The 25,131-nt window shown below is 42.3% G+C and overlaps 1 protein-coding gene and 1 long non-coding RNA gene across 3 annotated transcripts in view; both read right to left on the reverse strand.

The window, feature by feature from the left end:
• Positions 1–25,131, reverse strand: part of atg16l2 (ATG16 autophagy related 16-like 2 (S. cerevisiae)) — a 50,726-nt gene that overhangs the window by 24,335 nt on the left and 1,260 nt on the right. Inside the window, exons 3-13 of one of the 2 annotated variants that reach the window (XM_029773885.1) lie at positions 23,345–23,414; positions 20,773–20,848; positions 19,464–19,537; positions 18,505–18,756; positions 15,634–15,699; positions 14,889–14,969; positions 11,532–11,588; positions 8,999–9,110; positions 3,813–3,918; positions 3,003–3,073; positions 150–221 (exon numbers count right to left, since the gene is read on the reverse strand). In XM_029773885.1, the coding sequence (XP_029629745.1) occupies positions 150–221; positions 3,003–3,073; positions 3,813–3,918; positions 8,999–9,110; positions 11,532–11,588; positions 14,889–14,969; positions 15,634–15,699; positions 18,505–18,756; positions 19,464–19,537; positions 20,773–20,848; positions 23,345–23,414 (1,037 nt within the window). The remainder of the gene's footprint in view (positions 1–149; positions 222–3,002; positions 3,074–3,812; positions 3,919–8,998; positions 9,111–11,531; positions 11,589–14,888; positions 14,970–15,633; positions 15,700–18,504; positions 18,757–19,463; positions 19,538–20,772; positions 20,849–23,344; positions 23,415–25,131) is intronic. The other variant, XM_029773886.1, reaches the window with a different exon arrangement.
• Positions 11,892–14,870, reverse strand: LOC115206686 (uncharacterized). The gene is made up of 2 exons (XR_003880839.1): positions 13,672–14,870; positions 11,892–12,470 (listed from the first exon to the last, which is right to left on the reverse strand). It is a non-coding gene; the product is annotated as an uncharacterized LOC115206686 (long non-coding RNA).

Consider the following 25,131-nt stretch of genomic DNA (forward strand, 5'->3'; position numbering starts at 1 on the left):
CTGTGTCTACATTACACAGACACTGATCCTATCCAGCTCCACAATACATATGTGTGTGTAATTTTGTGTGTGTGTGTGTGTGTGTGTGTAATTGTGTGTGTGTGTGTGTAAGCGTGCTGATGACAGTATCAGCCTGGTTGCTTGGTTACCTTGGGAGCAGAGTCATCCAGCCGCCAGAACAGAGCTGATTTATCATATGACGCCGCTAAAACCCTGGTGCCCTGATGATGAGTTAGAGACACACACACACACGCACACACGCACACGCACACACACACGCACACACACACACAGGATCATTTCAACACATTATATAACTAAGCATCCCCAGGACACTGAGAACAGCTCCAGGTCCAATCAGCGGTACAGAACAGTGGTGCTTCATCATCAGGAGCAGACAGACAGATAAACCACGGTGGTGAATCATCTCTAGTCATATTATAGTGTATGGTGTATATCATCTCTAGTCATATTATAGTGTATCATCTCTAGTCATATTATAGTGTATGGTGTATATCATCTCTAGTCATATTATAATGTAGTGTATGGTGTATATCATCTCTAGTCATATTATAGTGTATGGTGTATATCATCTCTAGTCATATTATAGCGTATGGTGTATATCATCTCTAGTCATATTATAGTGTATGGTGTATATCATCTCTAGTCATATTATAATGTAGTGAATCATCTCTAGTCATATTATAGTGTATGGTGTATATCATCTCTAGTCATATTATAGTGTAGTGGTGGTGTAGTGTAGTGGTGGTGTAGTGTAGTATAGTGGTGGTGTAGTGTAGTGGTGGTGTAGTGTAGTGTAGTGTAGTGGTGTAGTGGTGGTGTAGTGTAGTGTAGTGGTGGTGTAGTGTAGTGGTGGTGTAGTGTAGTGGTGGTGTAGTGGTGGTGTAGTGTAGTGTAGTGGTGGTGTAGTGTAGTGGTGGTGTAGTGATGGTGTAGTGTAGTGTAGTGGTGGTGTAGTGTAGTGTAGTGGTGGTGTAGTGGTGGTGTAGTGTAGTGTAGTGGTGGTGTAGTGTAGTGGTGGTGTAGTGTAGTGGTGGTGTAGTGTAGTGGTGGTGTAGTGGTGGTGTAGTGTAGTGTAGTGGTGATGTAGTGTAGTGTAGTGGTGGTGTAGTGTAGTGGTGGTGTAGTGTAGTGGTGGTGTAGTGTAGTGTAGTGGTGGTGTAGTGTAGTGGTGGTGTAGTGTAGTGTAGTGGTGGTGTAGTGTAGCGGTGGTGTAGTGTAGTATAGTGTAGTGGTGGTGTAGTGTAGTATAGTGGTGGTGTAGTGTAGTGTAGTGTAGTGTAGTGTAGTGTAGTGTAGTGGTGGTGTAGTGTAGTGGTGGTGTAGTGTAGTGGTGGTGTAGTGTAGTGTAGTGTAGTGTAGTGGTGGTGTAGTGTAGTGGTGGTGTAGTGGTGGTGTAGTGTAGTGTAGTGGTGGTGTAGTGTAGTGTAGTGGTGGTGTAGTGTAGTGGTGGTGTAGTGTAGTGTAGTGGTGGTGTAGTGTAGTGATGGTGTAGTGTAGTGTAGTGGTGGTGTAGTGTAGTGGTGGTGTAGTGTAGTGGTGGTGTAGTGTAGTGGTGGTGTAGTGTAGTGTAGTGGTGGTGTAGTGTAGTGGTGGTGTAGTGTAGTGTAGTGGTGGTGTAGTGTAGTGGTGGTGTAGTGTAGTGTAGTGGTGGTGTAGTGTAGTAGTGGTGGTGTAGTGTAGTAGTGGTGGTGTAGTGTAGTGGTGGTGTAGTGTAGTGATGGTGTAGTGTAGTGGTGGTGTAGTGTAGTAGTGGTGGTGTAGTGTAGTGGTGATGTAGTGTAGTGATGGTGTAGTGTAGTGGTGGTGTAGTGTAGCGGTGGTGTAGTGTAGTGGTGGTGTAGTGTAGCGGTGGTGTAGTGTAGTGATGGTGTAGTGTAGTGTAGTGGTGGTGTAGTGTAGTGTAGTGGTGGTGTAGTGTAGCGGTGGTGTAGTGTAGTGGTGGTGTAGTGTAGTGATGGTGTAGTGATGGTGTAGTGTAGTGTAGTGGTGGTGTAGTGTAGTGTAGTGGTGGTGTAGTGTAGTGTAGTGTAGTGGTGGTGTAGTGTAGTGTAGTGCAGTGGTGGTGTAGTGTAGTGGTGGTGTAGTGTAGTGTAGTGTAGTGTAGTGTAGTGTAGTGTAGTGGTGGTTTAGTGTAGTGTAGTGGTGGTGTAGTGTAGTGGTGGTGTAGTGTAGTGTAGTGGTGATTTAGGGTAGTGGTGATGTAGTGTAGTGGTGATTTAGTGTAGTGCTGGTGTAGTTTAGTGGTGTAATGTAGTGATGTAGTGTAGTGGTGTAGTGTAGAGGTGTAGTGTAGTGGTGATGTAGTGTAGTGGTGGTGTAGTGGTGTAGTGTAGTGATGTAGTGTAGTGGTGGTGTAGTGGTGTAATGCTGTGATGTAGTGTAGTGGTGGTGTAGTGGTGTAGTGTAGAGGTGTAGTGTAGTGGTGATGTAGTGTAGTGGTGTAGTGTAGTGATGTAGTGTAGTGGTGGTGTAGTGGTGTAGTGTAGTGATGTAGTGTAGTGGTGATGTAGTGTAGTGGTGTAATGCTGTGATGTAGTGTAGTGGTGATTTAGTGTAGTGCTGGTGTAGTTTAGTGGTGTAATGTAGTGTAGTGGTGTGCTGGTGTTGTGGTGTAGTGCTGGTGTTGTGGTGTGGTGTAATGTAGTGATTTAGTGTAGTGGTGGTGTAGTGTAGTGTTGTAGTGTAGTGGTGTAATGCTGTGATGTAGTGTAGTGATGATGTAGTGTAATGGTGTTGTAGTGTAGTGGTGATTTAGTGTAGTGGTGTAGTGTAGTGGTGTAGTGGTGTGCTGGTGTTGTGGTGTGGTGTAATGTAGTGATTTAGTGTAGTGGTGGTGTAGTGTAGTGTTGTAGTGTAGTGGTGTAGTGTAGTGGTGTGCTGGTGTTGTGGTGTGGTGTAATGTAGTGATTTAGTGTAGTGGTGTTGTAGTGTTGTAGTGTAGTGCTGGTGTTGTGGTGTAGTGCTGTGTGTTGTCTTACTGTTTGGTCAAACTCTATGCTGGTTATTCCTTCGTTGCTGCCATCTAGTGTACCTCTGTTGTGGAGCATGCCTGGAAACATGGAAACAAGGGAGCATGTTATATAATGTCTACAAGTGAAGGTAGGTGGTGATGGTGTTGGTGGTAGCAGTAGTAGTAGTAGTGCCTTGGATAATGTCATGTATTGTGGTGGTTGCAGCAGCAGTAGTAGTAGCAGTATTAGTAGTAGTAGTAGTAGTATTAGTAGTTGTAGTAGTAGTAGTAGTAGTAGTAGTGCCTTGAATAATGTCATGTATTGTGGTGGTTGCAGCAGTAGTAGTAGTAGTAGTAGTAATAGTAGTAGCAGCAGTATTAGTAGTTGTAGTAGTAGTAGTAGTAGTAGTAGTAGTAGTAGTAGTAGTGCCTTGGATAATGTAATGTATTGTGGTGGTTGCAGCAGTAGTAGTAGTAGTAGTAGTAGTAGTAGTAGTAGTAGTAGTAGTAGTATTAGTAGTACTAGTAGTAGTAGTTAGTAGTAGTAGTACTAGTAGTAGTAGTTAGTAGTAGTAGTAGCAACAGTATTAGTAGTTAGTAGCAGTAGTAGTAGTAGTAGTAGTAGTAGTAGTGCCTTGGATAATGTTGTGGTGGTTGCAGCAGCAGTAGTAGTAGTAGTAGTAGTAGTACTAGTAGTAGTAGTTAGTAGTAGTAGTAGTACTAGTAGTAGTAGTTAGTAGTAGTAGTAGCAACAGTAGTGAGATGTAGCCATATTCATTATGTACAGTAGTGCAAGGTGGTTAATGATGCATTGGTCTACACACACACATTCCCATACCTGCTTTAACGTCCCACAGCTTAATGGATCTGTCTGTCCCTCCAGTAGCAAGCAGGTTACAACTGGAGCTGAACCTCACTGCATTAATGCCCAACTCATGTGCATCCTGGATGGAGAGAACAACTCGATCATTAACAAAGAGTTACATAAACTGAGTGTACAAAACATTACAAACACCTTCCTAATATTGAGTTATACCCCCTTTTGCCCTCAGAACAGCCTCAATTAGTTAGGGGCATGGACTCCACAGCCGTTCAATAGGGATGCTGGCCCATTTTGACTCCTATAGAGCCCCACTGTGCAGTTGTCATAATACCCATAAAACCTAGCGGTCAAACAGGGAAATGGTTCCAACTGTTTTTCCACTATACATTTTTCCCATAGTGGATTTTATTAACACTTAAAATAAGGGGTGTGTTTCGTGTAGGCTTACTATGGCGTGACGTTTTGATAACCATGTAAATCTCTCTCATAACAAGGTAACTTTTATCAATATATTCGGCTCTATTTACTCTCAAATTCGAAAAATTGTAATTATTTACATTTTAGTCATTTAGCAGACACTCTTATCCAGAGCGATGTACAGTAGTGAATGCATCCATTTTTGTACTGGTCCCCCCGTGGGAATTGAATCGACAACCCTGGCATTGCAAGTGCCATGCTCTACCAACTGAGCCACACGGGACATCAGTTAATTACTACACTGAACAAAAATATAAAACACAACATGCAACAATTTCAAAGATTTTACTGAGTTACAGTTCATATAAGGAAATCGGTCAATTGAAATAAATTCATTATGCCCTAATCTATGGATTTCACATGACTGGGAATACAGATATGCATATGTTGGTCACGGATACCTTAATAAATACCTTAATAAAAGGTAGGGGCGTGGATCAGAAAACCAGTCAGTGTCTGGTGTGACCACCATTTGCCTCATGCAGCGCGACACATCTCCTTCGCATAGAGTTGATCAGGCTGTTGATTGTGGCCTGTGGAATGTTGTCCCACTCCTCTTCAACGGCTGTGCAAAGTTGCTGGATATTGGCGTGAACTGGAACACGCGGTCGAAAACAAGTCGATCCAGAGCATCCCAAACATGCTCAATGGGTGACATGTCAAAACTTGAGGGAGCATGGAAGAACGGGAACATATTTGCGACATGGTGCTGTGCATTATCATGCTGAAACATGAGGTGATGGCGGCGGATTAATGGCACGACAATGGGCCTCAGGATCTCGTCACGGTATCTCTGTGCATTTAAACTGCCATTGATAAAATGCAACTGTGTTCGTTGTCCGTAGATTATGTCGACCCATACCCTAACCCCACTACTACTACCATGACGCATTTGCCCAATGAAGTGGGTTACGACGCCGAACTGCAGTCAAGTCAAGACCCTGGTGAGGACGCCGAGCACGCAGATGAGCTTCCCCGTGACAGTTACTGACAGTTTGTGCAGAAATCCTTTTGTTGTCCAAACCCACAGTTTCATCAGCTGTCCAGTCTCAGACGATCCCGTTGGTGAAGAAGTCGGATGTGCTGGTCCTGGGCTGGCGTGGTTGCACGTGGTTTACGGTTGTGAGGCTAGTTGGACGTACTGCCAAATTCTCTAAAACGACGTTGGAGGCGGCTTATGGTAGAGAAATGAACATTCATTTATCTAGCAAAAGCTCAGGTGGATGTTCCTGCAGTCAGCATGCCAATTGCATGTTCCCTCAAAACTTGAGACATCTGTGGCATTGTGTTGTGACCACTGCACACTTTAGAGTGGCCTTTTATGGTCCCCAGCACAAGGTGCACCTGTGTAATGATCATGCTGTTTAATCAGATTATTGATATACCACACCTGTCAAGTGGATGGATTATCTTGGCAAAGGAGAAATGCTCACTTACATGGATGTGAACAAATTTGTGAACAACATTTTTGAGAAAAAAGCATTTTGCGAATATGGAACATTTCTGGGATCTTTTATTTCAGCTCATGAAACACGTTTGTATTTTTGTTCAGTGTAAATGATCTAACATTAGTTAATCGAGAGATTCATACCTTTGCCTCGATTCGTCAGTCTCATCCAGATCATCATGGTATTTGTAGTTCTTTATGATAGCCACATGACCAGTTAATTAGCATTTCATTTCATTTGACAAGTCACCTTGTCCTAGAGAGATTTACATGGTTATCAAAACGTCACGCCAGGGTAAGCCTACACGAAACACAGACCTTATTTTAAGTGTTTCTAAAATCCCTATGAGGGGGAAAAATAAATGGTGGAAATACGATTGGAACCATTTCCCTGTTTTGACCGCTAGGTTTTATGGGTACTATGACTCGTACTGTGGTACTCTATGCTTCCTACAGTTGTGTCAATTTGGCTGGATGTCCTTTGGGTGGTGGACCATTCTTGATCCTCACGGGAAACTGTTGAGCGTGAAAAACACAGCAGCGTTGTAGTTTTTGACACGCTCAAACCGGTGCGCTTGGCACCTACTACCATACACCGTTCAAAGGCACTTAAAAATGTTGTCTTGCCCATCCACCCTCTGAACGGCACACATACACAATCCATGTCTCAATTATCTCAAGGCTTAAAAATCCTGGTGACATCAATAAGGGATCATAACTTTCACCTGGATTCACCTTGTCAGTTTATGTCACGGAAAGAGAGCGTGTTCCTAATGTTTTGTAAACTCAGTGTATATTACCAGTTAATCATTAATCAAATCAAATGTATTTATAAAGCCCTTTTTACATCAGCAGATGTCACAAAGTGCTGTACAGAAACCCAGTCTAAAACCACAAACAGCAAGCAATGCAGAAGTAGAAGCACGTTGGCTAGGAAAAACTCCCTAGAAAGGCAGGAACCTAGGAAGAAACCGAGAGAGGAACCAGGCACTGAAGGGTTGACCAGTCCTTTTTACCAGCTCAAGGTTAGAGCGTCGTGAAACACACCTTCCATGCCGTGCATTATTTTTCCATTTGAATGAATAGCACTTTGTTGATGATCCCTTACTTCATCAACAGGTTACAACGTCAATGTGTCTCAGTGTGAGTGTTCTGATGCTGCAGATATAAACTACTTACTTCTTAGAAACAAAGTGAGTGACTCAAACATTAAAAAAATAATAATATATACTTCCTGTATGTGGTCTGGGCCCACATACAGCATTGGACAGGATTAAATGCATTAGAAATATAATGAATAGAACAGATGTACCCATTCAAGTCAATTATTAGTCCGTTCTATGTCTAAAATGTTTATGTATTTAATCCTATCCGATAGGTGAAAATCCAGATAGATAACATCAGAAAAACTGGGCTCAGAGGACAAAAAAATAAATATATATATATATATTACAGATGTGACATTAATCTGTAAACAAAAAACAAAAGGCAGTCTCACAAAACAACCGTGGTGACTGTGATATGGACACAGACCGTTAAATAGGGCCCTATTTCCTGAGCGAGCCACACCAAATGAGTAACATTTAAATAATAATGGAGAATGAGCAGACAGCCACAGCACAGAGTTAATGCAGATCACACTGACTATATGACACTTCTCCAAATAAGGAAGTGGTAAGGTGGGAGGAGGCAGGAAGCAAGAGGGCACCTTCCTTAGGCTAGCGGATCATTCTAGTTCCTCTGTGGCTGCGTGGGCTTGGCCATTCAAATGAAAATGTCCTCCAAGCAGCGACAGAGTCCCAGTAACAGAGCTGTTGTGTGTGACAGAGAGGAGACTGTTCAGAACACACAGAGGAACTCTGTCCTCTCAGAGAGCACGGATCAGGAAAGGCTAACCACTCACCAGGGGCTTCCTGTATCCTTCCACCACCTCTATTTACATGGTAATAACAAAGGCCTGAATAGTTCCTAATGTGGCCCTGCCCTGATACAATGGACCGATATGCGTCAGTCCTAATGTGGGTTTCCTGCTGTAGCAAACTGTCTCAAATTAATATCCTACATCTGTAGTGGTAAGAAATAAGGTAAATGACAGGCGACTGTTGAATCACTAGTGAATCACCAGTGTCTAGCAGGGACCCTGGCAGCGAGACAGATCCCTACACGGTTAAGGTTGTTGAGATTCACAATACATTTTAGATACTTTCTGATGATTTGGACATGATGCCTCGAAACATTCTTATATATCGGTACCATGACTTGAATGGGGATTTGTGTAAATAGTGCCAGGGAAATAAAACCAAAAGATTGGAAGGCTGTCATACCATGCCCATAGGCTGCTGACAGGGTAAGGAAACCAATGTGTCATTTGGGTGAACCCTTTAAAGCTGCAAATATGAAACTTTTGGGCGACCTGACCAGATTCACATAGAAATGTGAGTTATAGATCTAGAAATGTGAGTTATAGATCTAGATGTGACGTGGCTTGTGAGCGCTTCTTTAAAAACTACAGGCTGAAATTATACAAAAGGTCAACAGTGCATATTTACGGTCTTACCAGGACATGCAGGGTTAAGGTTAAGCTTTATGTCTTACCAGGACATGCAGGGTTAAGGTTAGGCTTTATGTCTTACCAGGACATGCAGGGTTAGGGTTAAGGTTAAGCTTTATGTCTTACCAGGACATGCAGGGTTAGGGTTAAGGTTAAGCTTTATGTCTTACCAGGATATGCAGGGTTAGGGTTAAGGTTAAGCTTTATGTCTTACCAGGACATGCAGGGTTAAGGTTAGGCTTTATGTCTTACCAGGACATGCAGGGTTAGGGTTAGGGTTAAGCTTTATGTCTTACCAGGACATGCAGGGTTAAGGTTAAGCTTTATGTCTTACCAGGACATGCAGGGTTAGGCTTTATGTCTTACCAGGACATGCAGGGTTAAGGTTAAGCTTTATGTCTTACCAGGACATGCAGGGTTAAGGTTAGGCTTTATGTCTTACCAGGACATGCAGGGTTAGGGTTAGGCTTTATGTCTTACCAGGACATGCAGGGTTAGGGTTAGGCTTTATGTCTTAGCAGGACATGCAGGGTTAGGGTTAAGGTTAAGCTTTACATCTTACCAGGACATGCAGGGTTAGGGTTAGGCTTTATGTCTTACCAGGACATGCAGGGTTAGGGTTAAGGTTAAGCTTTATGTCTTACCAGGACATGCAGGGTTAGGGTTAGGCTTTATGTCTTACCAGGACATGCAGGGTTAGGGTTAAGGTTAAGCTTTATGTCTTACCAGGACATGCAGAGCCCTAGCAGGGACCCTGGCAGCCAGACAGATCCCTACGGGAACATACAGCTCCTCCTCCAGACTCAGACACAGCGAGTTCCCCCGACGCTTCTTTCTACTAAGAAACACAACATAACAGAACTCAGTTAGTGCCAGGAGTTTTCCTGACCAAGTGGCCCTACCAGGATACAATCTGCGCCCTATACTTATCGCAGTGCTCGACTTGGGCAGAAGTTCACCGGAGCTGAGTACCGGCACCTCAAATGTTCTACTGCTTGAGTTCCTGTTCCTCTTATAGAATATTATCTCTAAAGTATTGTAGAGTTCCTGTTCCTCTTATAGAATATTATCTCTAAAGTATTGTAGAGTTCCTGTTCCTCTTATAGAATATTATCTCTAAAGTATTGTAGAGTTCCTGTTCCTCTTATAGAATATTATCTCTAAAGTTTTGTAGAGTTCCTGTTCCTCTTATAGAATATTATCTCTAAAGTATTGTAGAGCTCCTGTTCCTCTTATAGAATATTATCTCTAAAGTATTGTAGAGTTCCTGTTCCTCTTATAGAATATTATCTCTAAAGTATTGTGGAGCTCCTGTTCCTCTTATAGAATATTATCTCTAAAGTATTGTAGAGTTCCTGTTCCTCTTATAGAATATTATCTCTAAAGTATTGTAGAGCTCCTGTTCCTCTTATAGAATATTATCTCTAAAGTATTGTGGAGCTCCTGTTCCTCTTATAGAATATTATCTCTAAAGTATTGTAGAGTTCATGTTCCTCTTATAGAATATTATCTCTAAAGTATTGTAGAGTTCATGTTCCTCTTATAGAATATTATCTCTAAAGTATTGTAGAGCTCCTGTTCCTCTTATAGAATATTATCTCTAAAGTAATGTAGAGTTCCTGTTCTGTCTGTCTGTCTGTCTGTCTGTCTGTCTGTCTGTCTGTCTGTCTGTCTGTCTGTCTGTCTGTCTGTCTGTCTGTCTGTCTGTCTGTCTGTGTCTGTCTGTCTACCTGCTTCTGTCTGTCTGTCTGTCTGTCTGTGTCTGTCTGTATCTGTCTACCTGAAATATAACAGTATAAGGCACACCCCAGAACTGTGGGTTATAGACATACTGTATGATGAGACTAAGAAATGTGCAGATTATGTGTCTATATATATCTGCCATCTGGCTGAAAAATGTATACATAAGCAAACCGAGATGTAATGTTTGCTAGCATAAATCAGCTGCTGGAAAAGGAGAAGCATGTGAATAAAGTGGAGTTGTTGATGCGTGTATGACTGCCGATGGAGTGACCAAGACAGCAGAAATGGCTGATGTGTCACTATGCGTCACTAACCTAGTATGTACACTATGAAGGGAGAAGGGTTAGGGAAGAATTAATCATCAATGTTCATGAGAAGGAGAAGAAGTTTCTTACTGATTGAGCTCAGTGAGAGATAACATTAGCAGACTAATGTCTGGACTACGTGAAGCAAGAGCCAAATATCTATATATTCTGCATGTTACATTACATGTAACTCATTTCATTATGAGGAATAACTTAAAAACATTCATATTATTCTGTCTATGTAACCACAGAACATTCATATTATTCTGTCTATGTAACCACAGAACCTTCATATTATTCTGTCTATGTAACCACAGAACATTCATATTATTCTGTCTATGTAACCACAGAACATTCATATTATTCTGTCTATGTAACCACAGAACCATAGAACCTTCATATTATTCTGTCTATGTAACCACAGAACATTCATATTATTCTGTCTATGTAACCACAGAACATTCATATTATTCTGTCTCTGTAACCATAGAACATTCATATTATTCTGTCTATGTAACCACAGAACATTCATATTATTCTGTCTATGTAACCACAGAACATTCATATTATTCTGTCTATGTAACCACAGAACCATAGAACCTTCATATTATTCTGTCTATGTAACCACAGAACCATAGAACATTCATATTATTCTGTCTATGTAACCACAGAACCACAGAACCTTCATATTATTCTGTCTATGTAACCACAGAACACTCATTATTCTGTCTCTGTAACCATAGAACCACAGAACCTTCATATTATTCTGTCTATGTAACCACAGAACATTCATATTATTCTGTCTATGTAACCACAGAACATTCATATTATTCTGTCTATGTAACCACAGAATATTCATATTATTCTGTCTATGTAACCACAGAACACTCATATTATTCTGTCTATGTAACCACAGAACACTCATATTATTCTGTCTCTGTAACCACAGAACATTCATATTATTCTGTCTCTGTAACCATAGAACCACAGAACACTCATATTATTCTGTCTATGTAACCACAGAACCATAGAACCTTCATATTATTCTGTCTATGTAACCACAGAACACTCATATTATTCTGTCTCTGTAACCATAGAACCACAGAACACTCATATTATTCTGTCTATGTAACCATAGAACCACAGAACATTCATATTATTCTGTCTATGTAACCACAGAACATTCATATTATTCTGTCTATGTAACTCACTCAAAAAGCTCTTTGATGGAATCTAGAATCCTGGGAGGGGATGTTACTGAGGCTGACCTAGGGGGGAAAAAAAGTTAAGTGAAGTTTTTAGAACTTTTAAAACACACTTTAAGGAATGGTTTAATCAATTTAGATGTAGTAAGCATTGTGATGTAGTAAGCATTGTGATGTAGTAAGCATTGTGATGTAGAAAGCATTGTGATGTAGTAGGCATTGTGATGTAGTAAGCATTGTGATGTAGTAAGCATTGTGATGTAGTAGGCATTGTGATGTAGTAAGCATTGTGATGTTACAGATGCAGGATCTTAACTTGAGCCAGTTTGCTACAGCAGGAAAAGAATACTGCAGCAATAGGAAATGTGAATTATTACGTGGATTATAATTAACCAACATTTCTGTAGGGGTTGATACATTTTTCGTTTGGACAAATCAAGTCTGAAATTACAAACTTTTAAAAACTCAAATACACTACATGCTTGCATTTCCTATGCAGGAAAATTTTCAGCAACAAAGAGTGATCAAATGAAGATCCGAGCATTGTAACTGAAGATCCTTTTGGAACTTATCATGCAGTGTAAGCATTTTTTAAATGTATTTAATCATTTTTACATTTAAAAAATATAATAAAAATTTCACCATTAGAACATTACACTAAAGTTTCTTTGAGGTAGAATGTGAAAACACTATAACCCGACAATGACATCCAACAAGAATCTTGTTTTTTCTTCCATGGGAAGGAAGGCCTTGAAATGCCATCTGAACTTTGAGTGACTTCTGTAATTTCTTCCTCAACCAGAACATTCTAGTGGTCCGTCGCTCAGCCTTCCTCTACCAGAACAGTTTAGTGATCCGTCTCTCAGCCTTCCTCTACCAGAACATTCTAGTGGTCCGTCTCTCAGCCTTCCTCTACCAGAACATTCTAGTGGTCCGTCTCTCAGCCTTCCTCTACCAGAACAGTTTAGTGATCCGTCTCTCAGCCTTCTTCTACCAGAACATTCTAGTGGTCCGTCTCTCAGCCTTCCTCTACCAGAACATTCTAGTGGTCCGTCTCTCAGCCTTCCTCTACCAGAACATTCTAGTGGTCCGTCTCTCAGCCTTCCTCTACCAGAACATTCTAGCGGTCCGTCTCTCAGCCTTCTTCTACCAGAACATTCTAGTGGTCCGTCTCTCAGCCTTCCTCAACCAGAACATTCTAGTGGTCCGTCTCTCAGCCTTCCTCTACCAGAACATTCTAGTGGTCCGTCTCTCAGCCTTCCTCTACCAGAACATTCTAGTGGTCCGTCTCTCAGCCTTCTTCTACCAGAACATTCTAGTGGTCCGTCTCAGCCTTCTTCTACCAGAACATTCTAGTGGTCCGTCTCTCAGCCTTCCTCTACCAGAACATTCTAGTGGTCCGTCTCTCAGCCTTCCTCTACCGGAACAGTCTAGTGGTCCGTCTCAGCCTTCTTCTACCAGAACATTCTAGTGGTCCGTCTCTCAGCCTTCCTCTACCAGAACATTCTAGTGGTCCGTCTCTCAGCCTTCCTCTACCAGAACATTCTAGTGGTCCGTCTCAGCCTTCCTCTACCAGAACAGTTTAGTGATCCGTCTCTCAGCCTTCCTCTACCAGAACATTCTAGTGGTCCGTCTCTCAGCCTTCCTCTACCAGAACATTCTAGTGGTCCGTCTCTCAGCCTTCCTCTACCAGAACATTCTAGTGGTCCATCTCAGCCTTCTTCTACCAGAACAGTCTAGTGGTCCGTCTCTCAGCCTTCCTCTACCGGAACATTCTAGTGGTCCGTCTCTCAGCCTTCCTCTACCGGAACATTCTAGTGGTCCGTCTCTCAGCCTTCCTCTACCGGAACATTCTAGTGGTCCGTCTCTCAGCCTTCCTCTACCGGAACATTCTAGTGGTCCGTCTCTCAGCCTTCCTCTACCGGAACATTCTAGTGGTCCGTCTCTCAGCCTTCCTCTACCGGAACATTCTAGTGGTCCGTCTCTCAGCCTTCCTCTACCGGAACATTCTAGTGGTCCGTCTCTCAGCCTTCCTCTACCGGAACATTCTAGTGGTCCGTCTCTCAGCCTTCCTCTACCAGAACATTCTAGTGGTCCGTCTCTCAGCCTTCCTCTACCAGAACATTCTAGTGGTCCGTCTCTCAACCTTCCTCTACCAGAACATGCTAGTGGTCCGTCTCTCAGCCTTCCTCTACCAGAACATGCTAGTGGTCCGTCTCTCAGCCTTCCTCTACCAGAACATTCTAGTGGTCCGTCTCTCAGCCTTCCTCTACCAGAACATTCTAGTGGTCCGTCTCTCAGCCTTCCTCTACCAGAACATTCTAGTGGTCCGTCTCAGCCTTCCTCTACCAGAACATTCTAGTGGTCCGTCTCTCAGCCTTCCTCTACCAGAACAGTTTAGTGATCCGTCTCTCAGCCTTCCTCAACCAGAACATTCTAGTGGTCCGTCTCTCAGCATTCTTCAACCAGAACATTCTAGTGGTCCGTCTCTCAGCCTTCCTCTACCAGAACATTCTAGTGGTCCGTCTCTCAGCCTTCCTCTACCAGAACATTCTAGTGGTCCGTCTCTCAGCCTTCCTCTACCAGAACATTCTAGTGGTCCGTCTCTCAGCCTTCCTCTACCAGAACATTCTAGTGGTCCGTCTCTCAGCATTCCTCAACCAGAACATTCTAGTGGTCCGTCTCTCAGCCTTCCTCTACCAGAACAGTCTAGCGGTCCGTCTCTCAGCCTTCCTCTACCAGCACATTCTAGCGGTCCATCTCTCAGCCTTCCTCTACCAGAACATTCTAGTGGTCCGTCTCTCAGCCTTCCTCTACCAGAACAGTCTAGCGGTCCGTCTCTCAGCCTTCCTCTACCAGAACATTCTAGTGGTCCATCTCTCAGCCTTCCTCTACCAGCACATTCTAGTGGTCCATCTCTCAGCCTTCCTCTACCAGAACAGTCTAGTGGTCCGTCTCTCAGCCTTCCTCTACCAGAACATTCTAGTGGTCCGTCTCTCAGCCTTCCTCTACCAGAACATTCTAGTGGTCCGTCTCTCAGCCTTCCTCTACCAGCACATTCTAGTGGTCCGTCTCTCAGCCTTCCTCTACCAGAACAGTCTAGTGGTCCGTCTCTCAGCCTTCCTCTACCAGAACATTCTAGTGGTCCGTCTCTCAGCCTTCCTCTACCAGAACATTCTAGTGGTCCGTCTCTCAGCCTTCCTCTACCAGCACATTCTAGTGGTCCGTCTCTCAGCCTTCCTCTACCAGAACATTCTAGTGGTCCGTCTCTCAGCCTTCCTCTACCAGCACATTCTAGTGGTCCGTCTCTCAGCCTTCCTCTACCAGCACATTCTAGCGGTCCGTCTCTCAGCCTTCTTCTACCTGAACAGTCTAGTGGTCCGTCTCTCAGCCAGATCACTCTTAGGGGAGGCTTCTCTGGAGGCCGGGGCACTGACAGACCCGCTGGAAGGGAAACAGCACAACACTTTATTATCCTTTAGCTTTGTGTGGCACTCTGGACATGAGCTACTAGAATACAAAAGGGAAACCTTTAACCTATTCTCAATCTAGTGAGAGTTACTTACACATCGACGTAGGCTATATAATCTAGTTACTTACACATCGACGTAGGCTATATGATCTAGTTACTTACACATCAATGGGACTATACAATCTAAAGAGTTGCACATCAATGTAGGCTATATGATCTAGTTACTTACACATCAATGGGACTATACAATCTAAAGAGTTGCACATCGACGTAGGCTATATATTCTAGTTACTTACACATCGACGTAGGCTATATGATGTAGTTACTTACACACCGACGTAGACTATATGATCTAGTTACTTACACATCGACGTAGCCTATATGATCTAGTTACTTACACACCGACGTAGGCTATATGATCTAGTTACTTACACATCGACGTAGGCTATATAATCTAGTTACTTACACATCGACGTAGGCTATATGATCTAGTTACTTACACACCGACGTAGGCTATATGATCTAGTTACTTACACATCGACGTAGGCTATATGATCTAGTTACTTACACACCGACGTAGGCTATATGATCTAGTTACTTACACATCGACGTAGGCTATATGATCTAGTTACTTACACATCGATTGTCACCTTCACCTTCCCGGCGGTCTCCAGTTCCTTCTGAAGACTTGCCTCTCTGGCTCTGTGGAGTTGACAGTTGAAATGAATGGCAACAACATTACAGATACAACTCACTCTGAATACATTTATTAATGCTTCATAGGGCCTGGAGTTTTTCCTGCACGTGACTTGAGGAGGTCAAGGTATAACCTGTAGCCTTTAACTAGTTATAACCTATAGCCTTTAACTAGTTATAACCTATAGCCTTTAACTAGTTATAACCTATAGCCTTTAACTAGTTATAACCTATAGCCTTTAACTAGTTATAACCTATAGCCTTTAACTAGTTATAACCTGTAGCCTTTAACTAGTTATAACCTATAGCCTTTAACTAATTATAACCTATAGCCTTTAACTAGTTATAACCTATAGCCTTTAACTAGTTATAACCTATAGCCTTTAACTAGTTATAACCTGTAGCCTTTAACTAGTTATAACCTATAGACTCTAACTAGTTATAACCTGTAGCCTTTAACTAGTTATAACCTATAGCCTTTAACTAGTTATAACCTATAGCCTTTAACTAGTTATAACCTATAGCCTTTAACTAGTTATAACCTGTAGCCTTTAACTAGTTATAACCTATAGCCTTTAACTAGTTATAACCTGTAGCCTTTAACTAGTTATAACCTGTAGCCTTTAACTAGTTATAACCTATAGCCTTTAACTAGTTATAACCTGTAGCCTTTAACTAGTTATAACCTATAGCCTTTAACTAGTTATAACCTATAGCCTTTAACTAGTTATAACCTATAGCCTTTAACTAGTTATAACCTATAGCCTTTAACTAGTTATAACCTATAGCCTTTAACTAGTTATAACCTATAGCCTTTAACTAGTTATAACCTGTAGCCTTTAACTAGTTATAACCTATAGCCTTTAACTAGTTATAACCTATAGCCTTTAACTAGTTATAACCTGTAGCCTTTAACTAGTTATAACCTGTAGCCTTTAACTAGTTATAACCTATAGCCTTTAACTAGTTATAACCTATAGCCTTTAACTAGTTATAACCTGTAGCCTTTAACTAGTTATAACCTATAGCCTTTAACTAGTTATAACCTATAGCCTTTAACTAGTTATAACCTATAGCCTTTAACTAGTTATAACCTATAGCCTTTAACTAGTTATAACCTATAGCCTTTAACTAGCTATAACCTGTAGCCTTTAACTAGTTATAACCTGTAGTCTTTAACTAGTTATAACCTGTAGCCTTTAACTAGTTATAAACTATAGACTCTAACTAGTTATAACCTATAGCCTTTAACTAATTATAACCTATAGCCTTTAACTAGTTATAACCTATAGCCTTTAACTAGTTATAACCTGTAGACCTGATCTAGTTATAACCTATAGACTCTAACTAGTTATAACCTATAGACTCTAACTAGTTATAACCTGTAGACGTTAACTAGTTATAACCTATAGCCTTTAACTAGTTATAATCTGTGAATGAAGTGAACTGACAAGTGTTGCTAATGAACAAGTCTCTTGTCCAAAACGGAAAGTTATCTTAATGAAATATCTCAGTCTTAAACACTTTAATGTCTTAAATGTTTGTCCTTTTTAGGTGTCTCAGTATAGATACACACTTAGCTTATCTTATTGTCCTAATTGAGTCAGATTGGATTGTCCTCAAGTACGTACTCGTATCCCTTATGTTTTCCTTATGTTTCCCCTCACCTGGCCTATAACTAGTTATTATGTATAACCTTTAACTATACTGAACTAAAATATAAAACGCAACATTGTAAAGTGTTGGTCCCATGTTTAATGAGCTGAAATTAAAGATCCCAGAAATGTTCCATATACACAAAAAAAACGTATTTCTCTCAAATCTTGTGCACAAACTGGTTTACATCCCTGTTAGTGAACATTTCTCGTTTGCCAAGATAATCCATCCACATTCGGCTTCTTCATCTGCGGCCTCGTCTGAGACCACAGACCAGCTGATGAAACTGAGGAGTATTTCTGTCTGTAATAAAGCCCTTTTGTGGTGAAAAACTCATTCTGATTGACTGGGTCTGGCTACCCAGTGTGCACCTGCCCAGTCATGTGAAATCCATAGATTAGGGCCTAATGAATTTATTTTCATTGACTGATTTCCTTATATGAACTGTAACTCAGTAAAATCTTTGAAAATGTTGCATGTTGCGTTTCAATTTCTGTTCAGTGTAGTTATAACCTACAGCCTTTAACAAGTTATAACCTACAGCCTTTAACTAGTTACAACCTGTAGCCTTTTAACTAGCTATAACCTGTAGCCTTTTAACTAGTTATAACCTGTAGACTTTAACTAGTTATAACCTGTAGACCTGATCTAGTTATAACCTATAGACTCTAACTAGTTATAACCTGTAGACTTTAACTAGTTATAACCTGTAGCCTTTAACTGGTTATAACCTATAGCCTTTAACTGGTTATAACCTATAGCCTTTAACTAGTTAAAACCTGTAGCCTTAAACTAGTTATAACCTGTAGACTTTAACTAGTTATAACCTGTAGCCTTTAACTAGTTATAACCTGTAGCCTTTAACTAGTTATAACCTGTAGCCTTTAACTAGTTATAACCTGTAGCCTTTAACTAGTTATAACCTGTAGACTTTAACTAGTTATAACCTGTAGGCTTTAATTAGGGCCCAGAGTTTTTCTTGGTGAGATCAAATGGTCAGGAAAATAAATAAAAAGTCTGTACACAGTCAGCCTTCGAGATATGCATATTCCCCCTACACTCTTCAGGAAAACCTCAGGGCCCTGTTTGACCCCAGGAAGCAGCTCACCTGACCCGTCTCTCTTTGACCCCCAGCAGGGTCAGGGTTAATCTCACCTGACCCGTCTCTCGTTGCGGCTGTTCATCCTGACGGCTGCGTGTTGCTTCCTCCGGACCAGTTCCTCCAGCAATTCCTGACCTCTGAGCTTCTCCTCTCTGAAGGTCTGGTCCATATCATGGTGCCGCTCCAGCAGAGAGTCGTACTCCCGTTTCAACAGCCGGTTCCCCTCCGTCACCTCGGCAACACGCACCTTCAGACTTCCATCCTCAGCCTGCACCCCCAGCAGATCCCTCTTCACCTCACGCATCCTGAATACACAGATCGTTGTATTAGTAACCCTGACCTTAACGCCAACCCTGTCAGTTATACTAGTTTCTATTAACTAGAGCCATGGATATTCCATGACGACATTTCCCCTGGTCAGGACATGTCCTACTCAACCACCAGCTTCCATAGCACCAGCTTATGTGATTGTGTGATCACAGTGACCAAGGATAAGATAAAAGAAAGCAAGCACAGCTTAATGTAAGATTCAACAGGTCCTTCCTACAGGTTTCATAGGAGGAGAATCAGCTGGCATGTTGTTCTACAGAATCAGTCTCACCTGGCATGTTGTTCTACAGAATCAGTCTCACCTGGCATGTTGTTCTACAGAATCAGTCTCACCTGGCATGTTGTTCTACAGAATCAGTCTCACCTGGCATGTTGTTCTACAGAATCAGTCTCACCTGGCATGTTGTTCTACAGTCTCACCTGGCATGTTGTTCTACAGTCTCACCTGGCATGTTGTTCTTCAGAATCAGTCTCACCTGGCATGTTGTTCTACAGAATCAGTCTCAACTGGCATGTTGTTCTAAAGTCTCACCTTGTATGTTGTTCTACAGTCTCACCTGGCATGTTGTTCTACAGTCTTACCTGGCATGTTGTTCTACAGTATCACCTGGCATGTTGTTCTACAGTCTTACCTGGCATGTTGTTCTACAGTCTCACCTGGCATGTTGTTCTACAGTCTTACCTGGCATGTTGTTCTTCCAGTACGGAGTCTTTGATCTTAATCTCCTGCTGGAGCTCCAATACCTGGTAGGCCAGCTAGAAAACATAGTAGAGTCTGTCAACTAGAGACAAAGTAGAGACTCACAGTAGAGACACAGTAGAGACTCACACTAGAGTCTGTCAACTAGAGACTCAAAGTAGAGTCTCTCAACTAGAGACTCACAGTAGAGAATCACAGTAGTCTGTCAACTAGAGACTCACAGTAGAGTCTGTCAACTAGAGACACAGTAGAGACTCACAGTAGAGACTGTCAACTAGAGACACAGTAGAGACTCACAGTAGAGTCTGTCAACTAGAGACACAGTAGAGACTCACAGTAGAGTCTGTCAACTAGAGACAAAGCAGAGACTCACAGTAGAGTCTGTCAACTAGAGACTCACAGTAGAGTCTGTCAACTAGACAAAACAGAGACTCACAGTAGTCTCTGTCAACTAGAGACTCACAGTAGAGTCTGTCAACTAGAGACTCACAGTAGTCTCTCAACTAGAGACTCACAGTAGACTGTCAACTAGAGACTCACAGTAGAGTCTGTCAACTAGAGACTCACAGTAGTCTGTCAACTAGAGACTCACAGTAGAGTCTGTCAACTAGAGACTCACAGTAGTCTCTCAACTAGAGACTCACAGTAGACTGTCAACTAGAGACTCACAGTAGAGTCTGTCAACTAGAGACTCACAGTAGAGTCTGTCAACTAGAGACTCACAGTAGAGTTTGTCAACTAGAGACACACAGTAGAGTCTGTCAACTAGAGACTCACAGTAGAGTCTGTCAACTAGAGACTCACAGTAGAGTCTGTCAACTAGAGTCTCACAGTAGAGTCTGTCAACTAAAGACACAGTAGAAATACACAGTTATCTGGCATTGTATTGTAAGATATTGTATCTATGCAGTAGATATAAAAAACAGAGATGAGCAACAAACGGATGTTTCATTTTACAGTAGAATAAGGAGCACACCATTCACAGGACCAGAACAAGGCAGGATGTCCGCTTCCTGGTTTCGTCTCTCTTTCTGGGTATCACTGACAGACAGTATCAAAACACAACACATATGCCATGCTTTATGACAGATTGGTGGAGACTATGCCTTATATAAATACTGCAAAGATAAGGTGATGTTGCCAGCAAGGTGATTTTCAACACTGCTGCTCTCTGAATGATTCTCCATAGTGTCAACAACTGAAAGTGTTTGCCGACAGCATAATGTCAAATCAGAGTCCCTGCCTGTATCTCAGTCATAAATCATCAACACAGTTACTTCCTGTTTCCTACCTCCCCTGTTGTTTTCTTCAGATCATCATTTTTCGAAATCAGAGACGTCAAGGAATCGTTGGAGGAGGCTGGGTACCTGTGAGGTCAAAGACACATTCACAGGTCAGGGTGAGGTCTCAAGACAGGAAACCCACAGTCGCACCTGGGCTACTGTTCAGTCGTGTGGTCAGGTGCCACAAAGAATGACTTAGCAAAATTGCAATTGGCTCAGAACTGGGCAGCGCGGCTAGCCCTTAAAAGTACACAGGGAGCTAACATTAACAATATGCATGCCAATCTCTCCTGGCTCAAAGTGGAAGAGAGATTGACGTCATCACTACTTGTTTTTGTAAGAAGTGTTGTCAAGCTGAATTTACAGAGCTGTCTGTTTAAACTACTATCTCACAGCTCGAACACCCATGCATACCCCACAAGACATGCCACCAGAGGTCTCTTCACAGTCCCCAAGTCCAGAACAGACTATGGGAGGTGCACAGTACTACATAGAGCCATGACTACATGGAACTCTATTCCACATCAGGTAACTGATGCAAGCAGTAGAATCAGATTTAAATAACAGGTAAACATACACCTTATGGAACAGTGGGGACTGTGAAGACACACACACACACACACAGGTACAGACACACGTATACACACAAACGCTAGCACACGCACTCTACACTCACGTACATTGTAATATTGTTGTATGGTGGTATTATACATTTTGTATTGTAGATATGTAGTGGTGTAATAATGTTATATGATGTACTGTTTATCTTTTGTTTTATATGTAATGTAAGTGCCTTAATGTGTTTGGACCCCAGGAAGAGTAGCTGCTGCCTTGGCAGGAACTAATGGGGATCCCTAATAAACCCCAGGAAGAGTAGCCGCTGCCTTGGCAGGAACTAATGGGGATCCATAATAAACCCCAGGAAGAGTAGCTGCTGCCTTGACAGGAACTAATGGGGATCCCTAATAAACCCCAGGAAGAGTAGCCGCTGCCTTGGCAGGAACTAATGGGGATCCATAATAAACACCAGGAAGAGTAGCTGCTGCCTTGGCAGGAACTAATGGGGATCCATAATAAACACCAGGAAGAGTAGCTGCTGCCTTGGCAGGAACTAATGGGGATCCATAATAAACCCCAGGAAGAGTAGCTGCTGCCTTGGTAGGAACTAATGGGGATCCCTAATAAACCCCAGGAAGAGTAGCTGCTGCCTTGGCAGGAACTAATGGGGATCCCTAATAAACCCCAGGAAGAGTAGCTGCTGCCTTGGTAGGAACTAATGGGGATCCATAATAAACCCCAGGAAGAGTAGCTGCTGCCTTGGTAGGAACTAATGGGGATCCCTAATAAACCCCAGGAAGAGTAGCTGCTGCCTTGGCAGGAACTAATGGGGATCCCTAATAAACCCCAGGAAGAGTAGCTGCTGCCTTGGTAGGAACTAATGGGGATCCATAATAAACCCCAGGAAGAGTAGCTGCTGCCTTGGTAGGAACTAATGGGGATCCATAATAAACCCCAGGAAGAGTAGCTGCTGCCTTGGCAGGAACTAATGGGGATCCATAATAAACCCCAGGAAGAGTAGCTGCTGTCTTGGCAGGAACTAATGGGGATCCATTATAAACCCCAGGTAGAGTAGCTGCTGCCATGGCAGGAACTAATGGGGATCCATAATAAACCCCAGGAAGAGTAGCTGCTGCCTTGGCAGGAACTAATGGGGATCCATAATAAACCCCAGGAAGAGTAGCTGCTGCCTTGGCAGGAACTAATGGGGATCCATAATAAACCCCAGGAAGAGTAGCTGCTGCCTTGGCAGGAACTAATGGGGATCCATAATAAACCCCAGGAAGAGTAGCTGCTGCCTTGGTAGGAACTAATGGGGATCCCTAATAAACCCCAGGAAGAGTAGCTGCTGCCTTGGCAGGAACTAATGGGGATCCCTAATAAACCCCAGGAAGAGTAGCTGCTGCCTTGGTAGGAACTAATGGGGATCCATAATAAACCCCAGGAAGAGTAGCTGCTGCCTTGGTAGGAACTAATGGGGATCCATAATAAACCCCAGGAAGAGTAGCTGCTGCCTTGGCAGGAACTAATGGGGATCCATAATAAACCCCAGGAAGAGTAGCTGCTGTCTTGGCAGGAACTAATGGGGATCCATTATAAACCCCAGGTAGAGTAGCTGCTGCCATGGCAGGAACTAATGGGGATCCATAATAAACCCCAGGAAGAGTAGCTGCTGCCTTGGCAGGAACTAATGGGGATCCATAATAAACCCCAGGAAGAGTAGCTGCTGCCTTGGCAGGAACTAATGGGGATCCATAATAAACCCCAGGAAGAGTAGCTGCTGCCTTGGCAGGAACTAATGGGGATCCATACTATAAACAAATACAAAACACACAGACACTTAACAAACAGGACAAACTATCTCTCACAGGAAATATTCCATACAGGTTTCTATCTCAAACATCAATAGGGCAGAGTTCTTCCTGGGTGGGAAAGTCCTGGCCTTACACATCAAAACAAGCTAAATACGTCCATTGAGAAGTAAGTACATTGACAACATCATTCTTCTAGTGTAATAATGACCTTGAACCAGATCCCAGGATGCCTTTCGTGATGAGGGCTCTCTGATTGGACCTCTCCAGCAGATTGATATCTGTAGGATGACATCAGTATAGAACACAGAACATCATTATAGAACATCATTATAGAACACAGAACATCATTATAGAACACAGAACATCATTATACAGTGCATTCAGAAAGTATTCAGACCCCTTGACTTTTTCCCCATTTTGTTACATTACAGCCTTATTCTAAAATGGATTAAATTGTTTTACCCCTCATCAATCTACACATAATACCCCATAATGACAAAGCAAAAACAGGTTTTTAGACATTTTTGTGTTAGTAAAATTAATAATGCGAAATTTCCGTGGAAACTTTCTTATGTGCAAATATTGATATAACCATAATACTGAAGTAAATTTGGAGTCACGCAAAAGCATTCCGTTTTTTTTGGCTACAGATTAAATAAATGGTGATGAACTTCACAGGGTGATGAGCTTGATGCTCCTTTCAAATTAATATTAAACGTCTTACTGGTGACATGATTTTTTTTATTTAACTAAAGAACAAAATAGTTTTTTGGGGGTGGGGGGGTTACCCCTTTTTCATGGTATCCAATTGGTAGTCACAGTCTTGTTGCTGCAACTCCCGTACGGACTTGGGAGAAGCGAAGGTTGAGAGCCATCCGTCCTCCGAAACACGACCCAACTAAGCCGAACTGATTCTAGACACAATGCCCGCTTAACCCAGGAGCCAGTCACACCAATGTGTCGGAGGAAACACCGTGTCGGCGGAAATAACTGGCGACCATGTCAGTGTGCATACGCCCGGCCCGCCACAGGAGCCGCTAGATGGGACAAGGACATCCCTGCCGGCCAAACCCGGTCGTGGCCAGCTGCGACAAAGACAGGACTCGAACCAGGATCTCTAGTGGCACAGATAGCACTGCAGCCTTAGACCACTGCGCCACTCAGGAAGCCTTAAGAACAAATTCTTATTTACAGTGACGGCCTACACATCATCGATGCTTGGCTGCAGTTTGACAAATACAAATAACTTGCTCTTTTGTCCATAATAATCTCATCATGTTGACTACTGTACTGTATGTGCCAGCTGTTGGCTGTAGCTCAATACTAGAGTCGGCACACTCACTATATAACGCACACTTTTTTTTGGGGGGGGGGGGGGGACGACCTTCAGTAGAGTTGAAAATGTGATGGAAACCCATTTAATTTGTTTTGTTTTTTTTCGGTAAATGGGAATTGAACGGAAAAAGGGTATTTTTTTATGTGCACTACATCATCATGCACACACTTTTATCACCAACAAGTCAATTTGATGGAAACATCTCTGGTGAGAAATTGCTAATATTGTTTTTATGCAGATTTAATAATATTCGCATGGAAATCTGTTGCCAATTGGAGGGAAACCTAGCTACATTCGTTTTTGTTACATAAACCACATTTCCAACCACAGTTTTTATGCAAGTAGTCATACCATATAAAAACAAATATGACAGCTGTGATGGTACAGTTTTACAACTGCTGATAGATTATTTGTTAGTTTGAAATGGTGGGATATTTTTGTGTGGGTAAACTTAATAATGCACGAAAATTGCGGTGGCAACGTCCTTATGCGCAAATGTTGATATAATAACCATCAAGTTTATTAGTGATGGATATGGTGTGTGGTCCTCCCACTACAAATCAGGAAACCATACAGTTTATTAGTGATGGATATGGTGTGTGGTCCTCCCACTACAAATCAGGAAACCATACAGTTTATTAGTGATGGATATGGTGTGT

This window comes from Salmo trutta, chromosome 13 (assembly GCF_901001165.1).
Source record: "Salmo trutta chromosome 13, fSalTru1.1, whole genome shotgun sequence".
Taxonomy (NCBI): Eukaryota; Metazoa; Chordata; class Actinopteri; order Salmoniformes; family Salmonidae; genus Salmo; species Salmo trutta.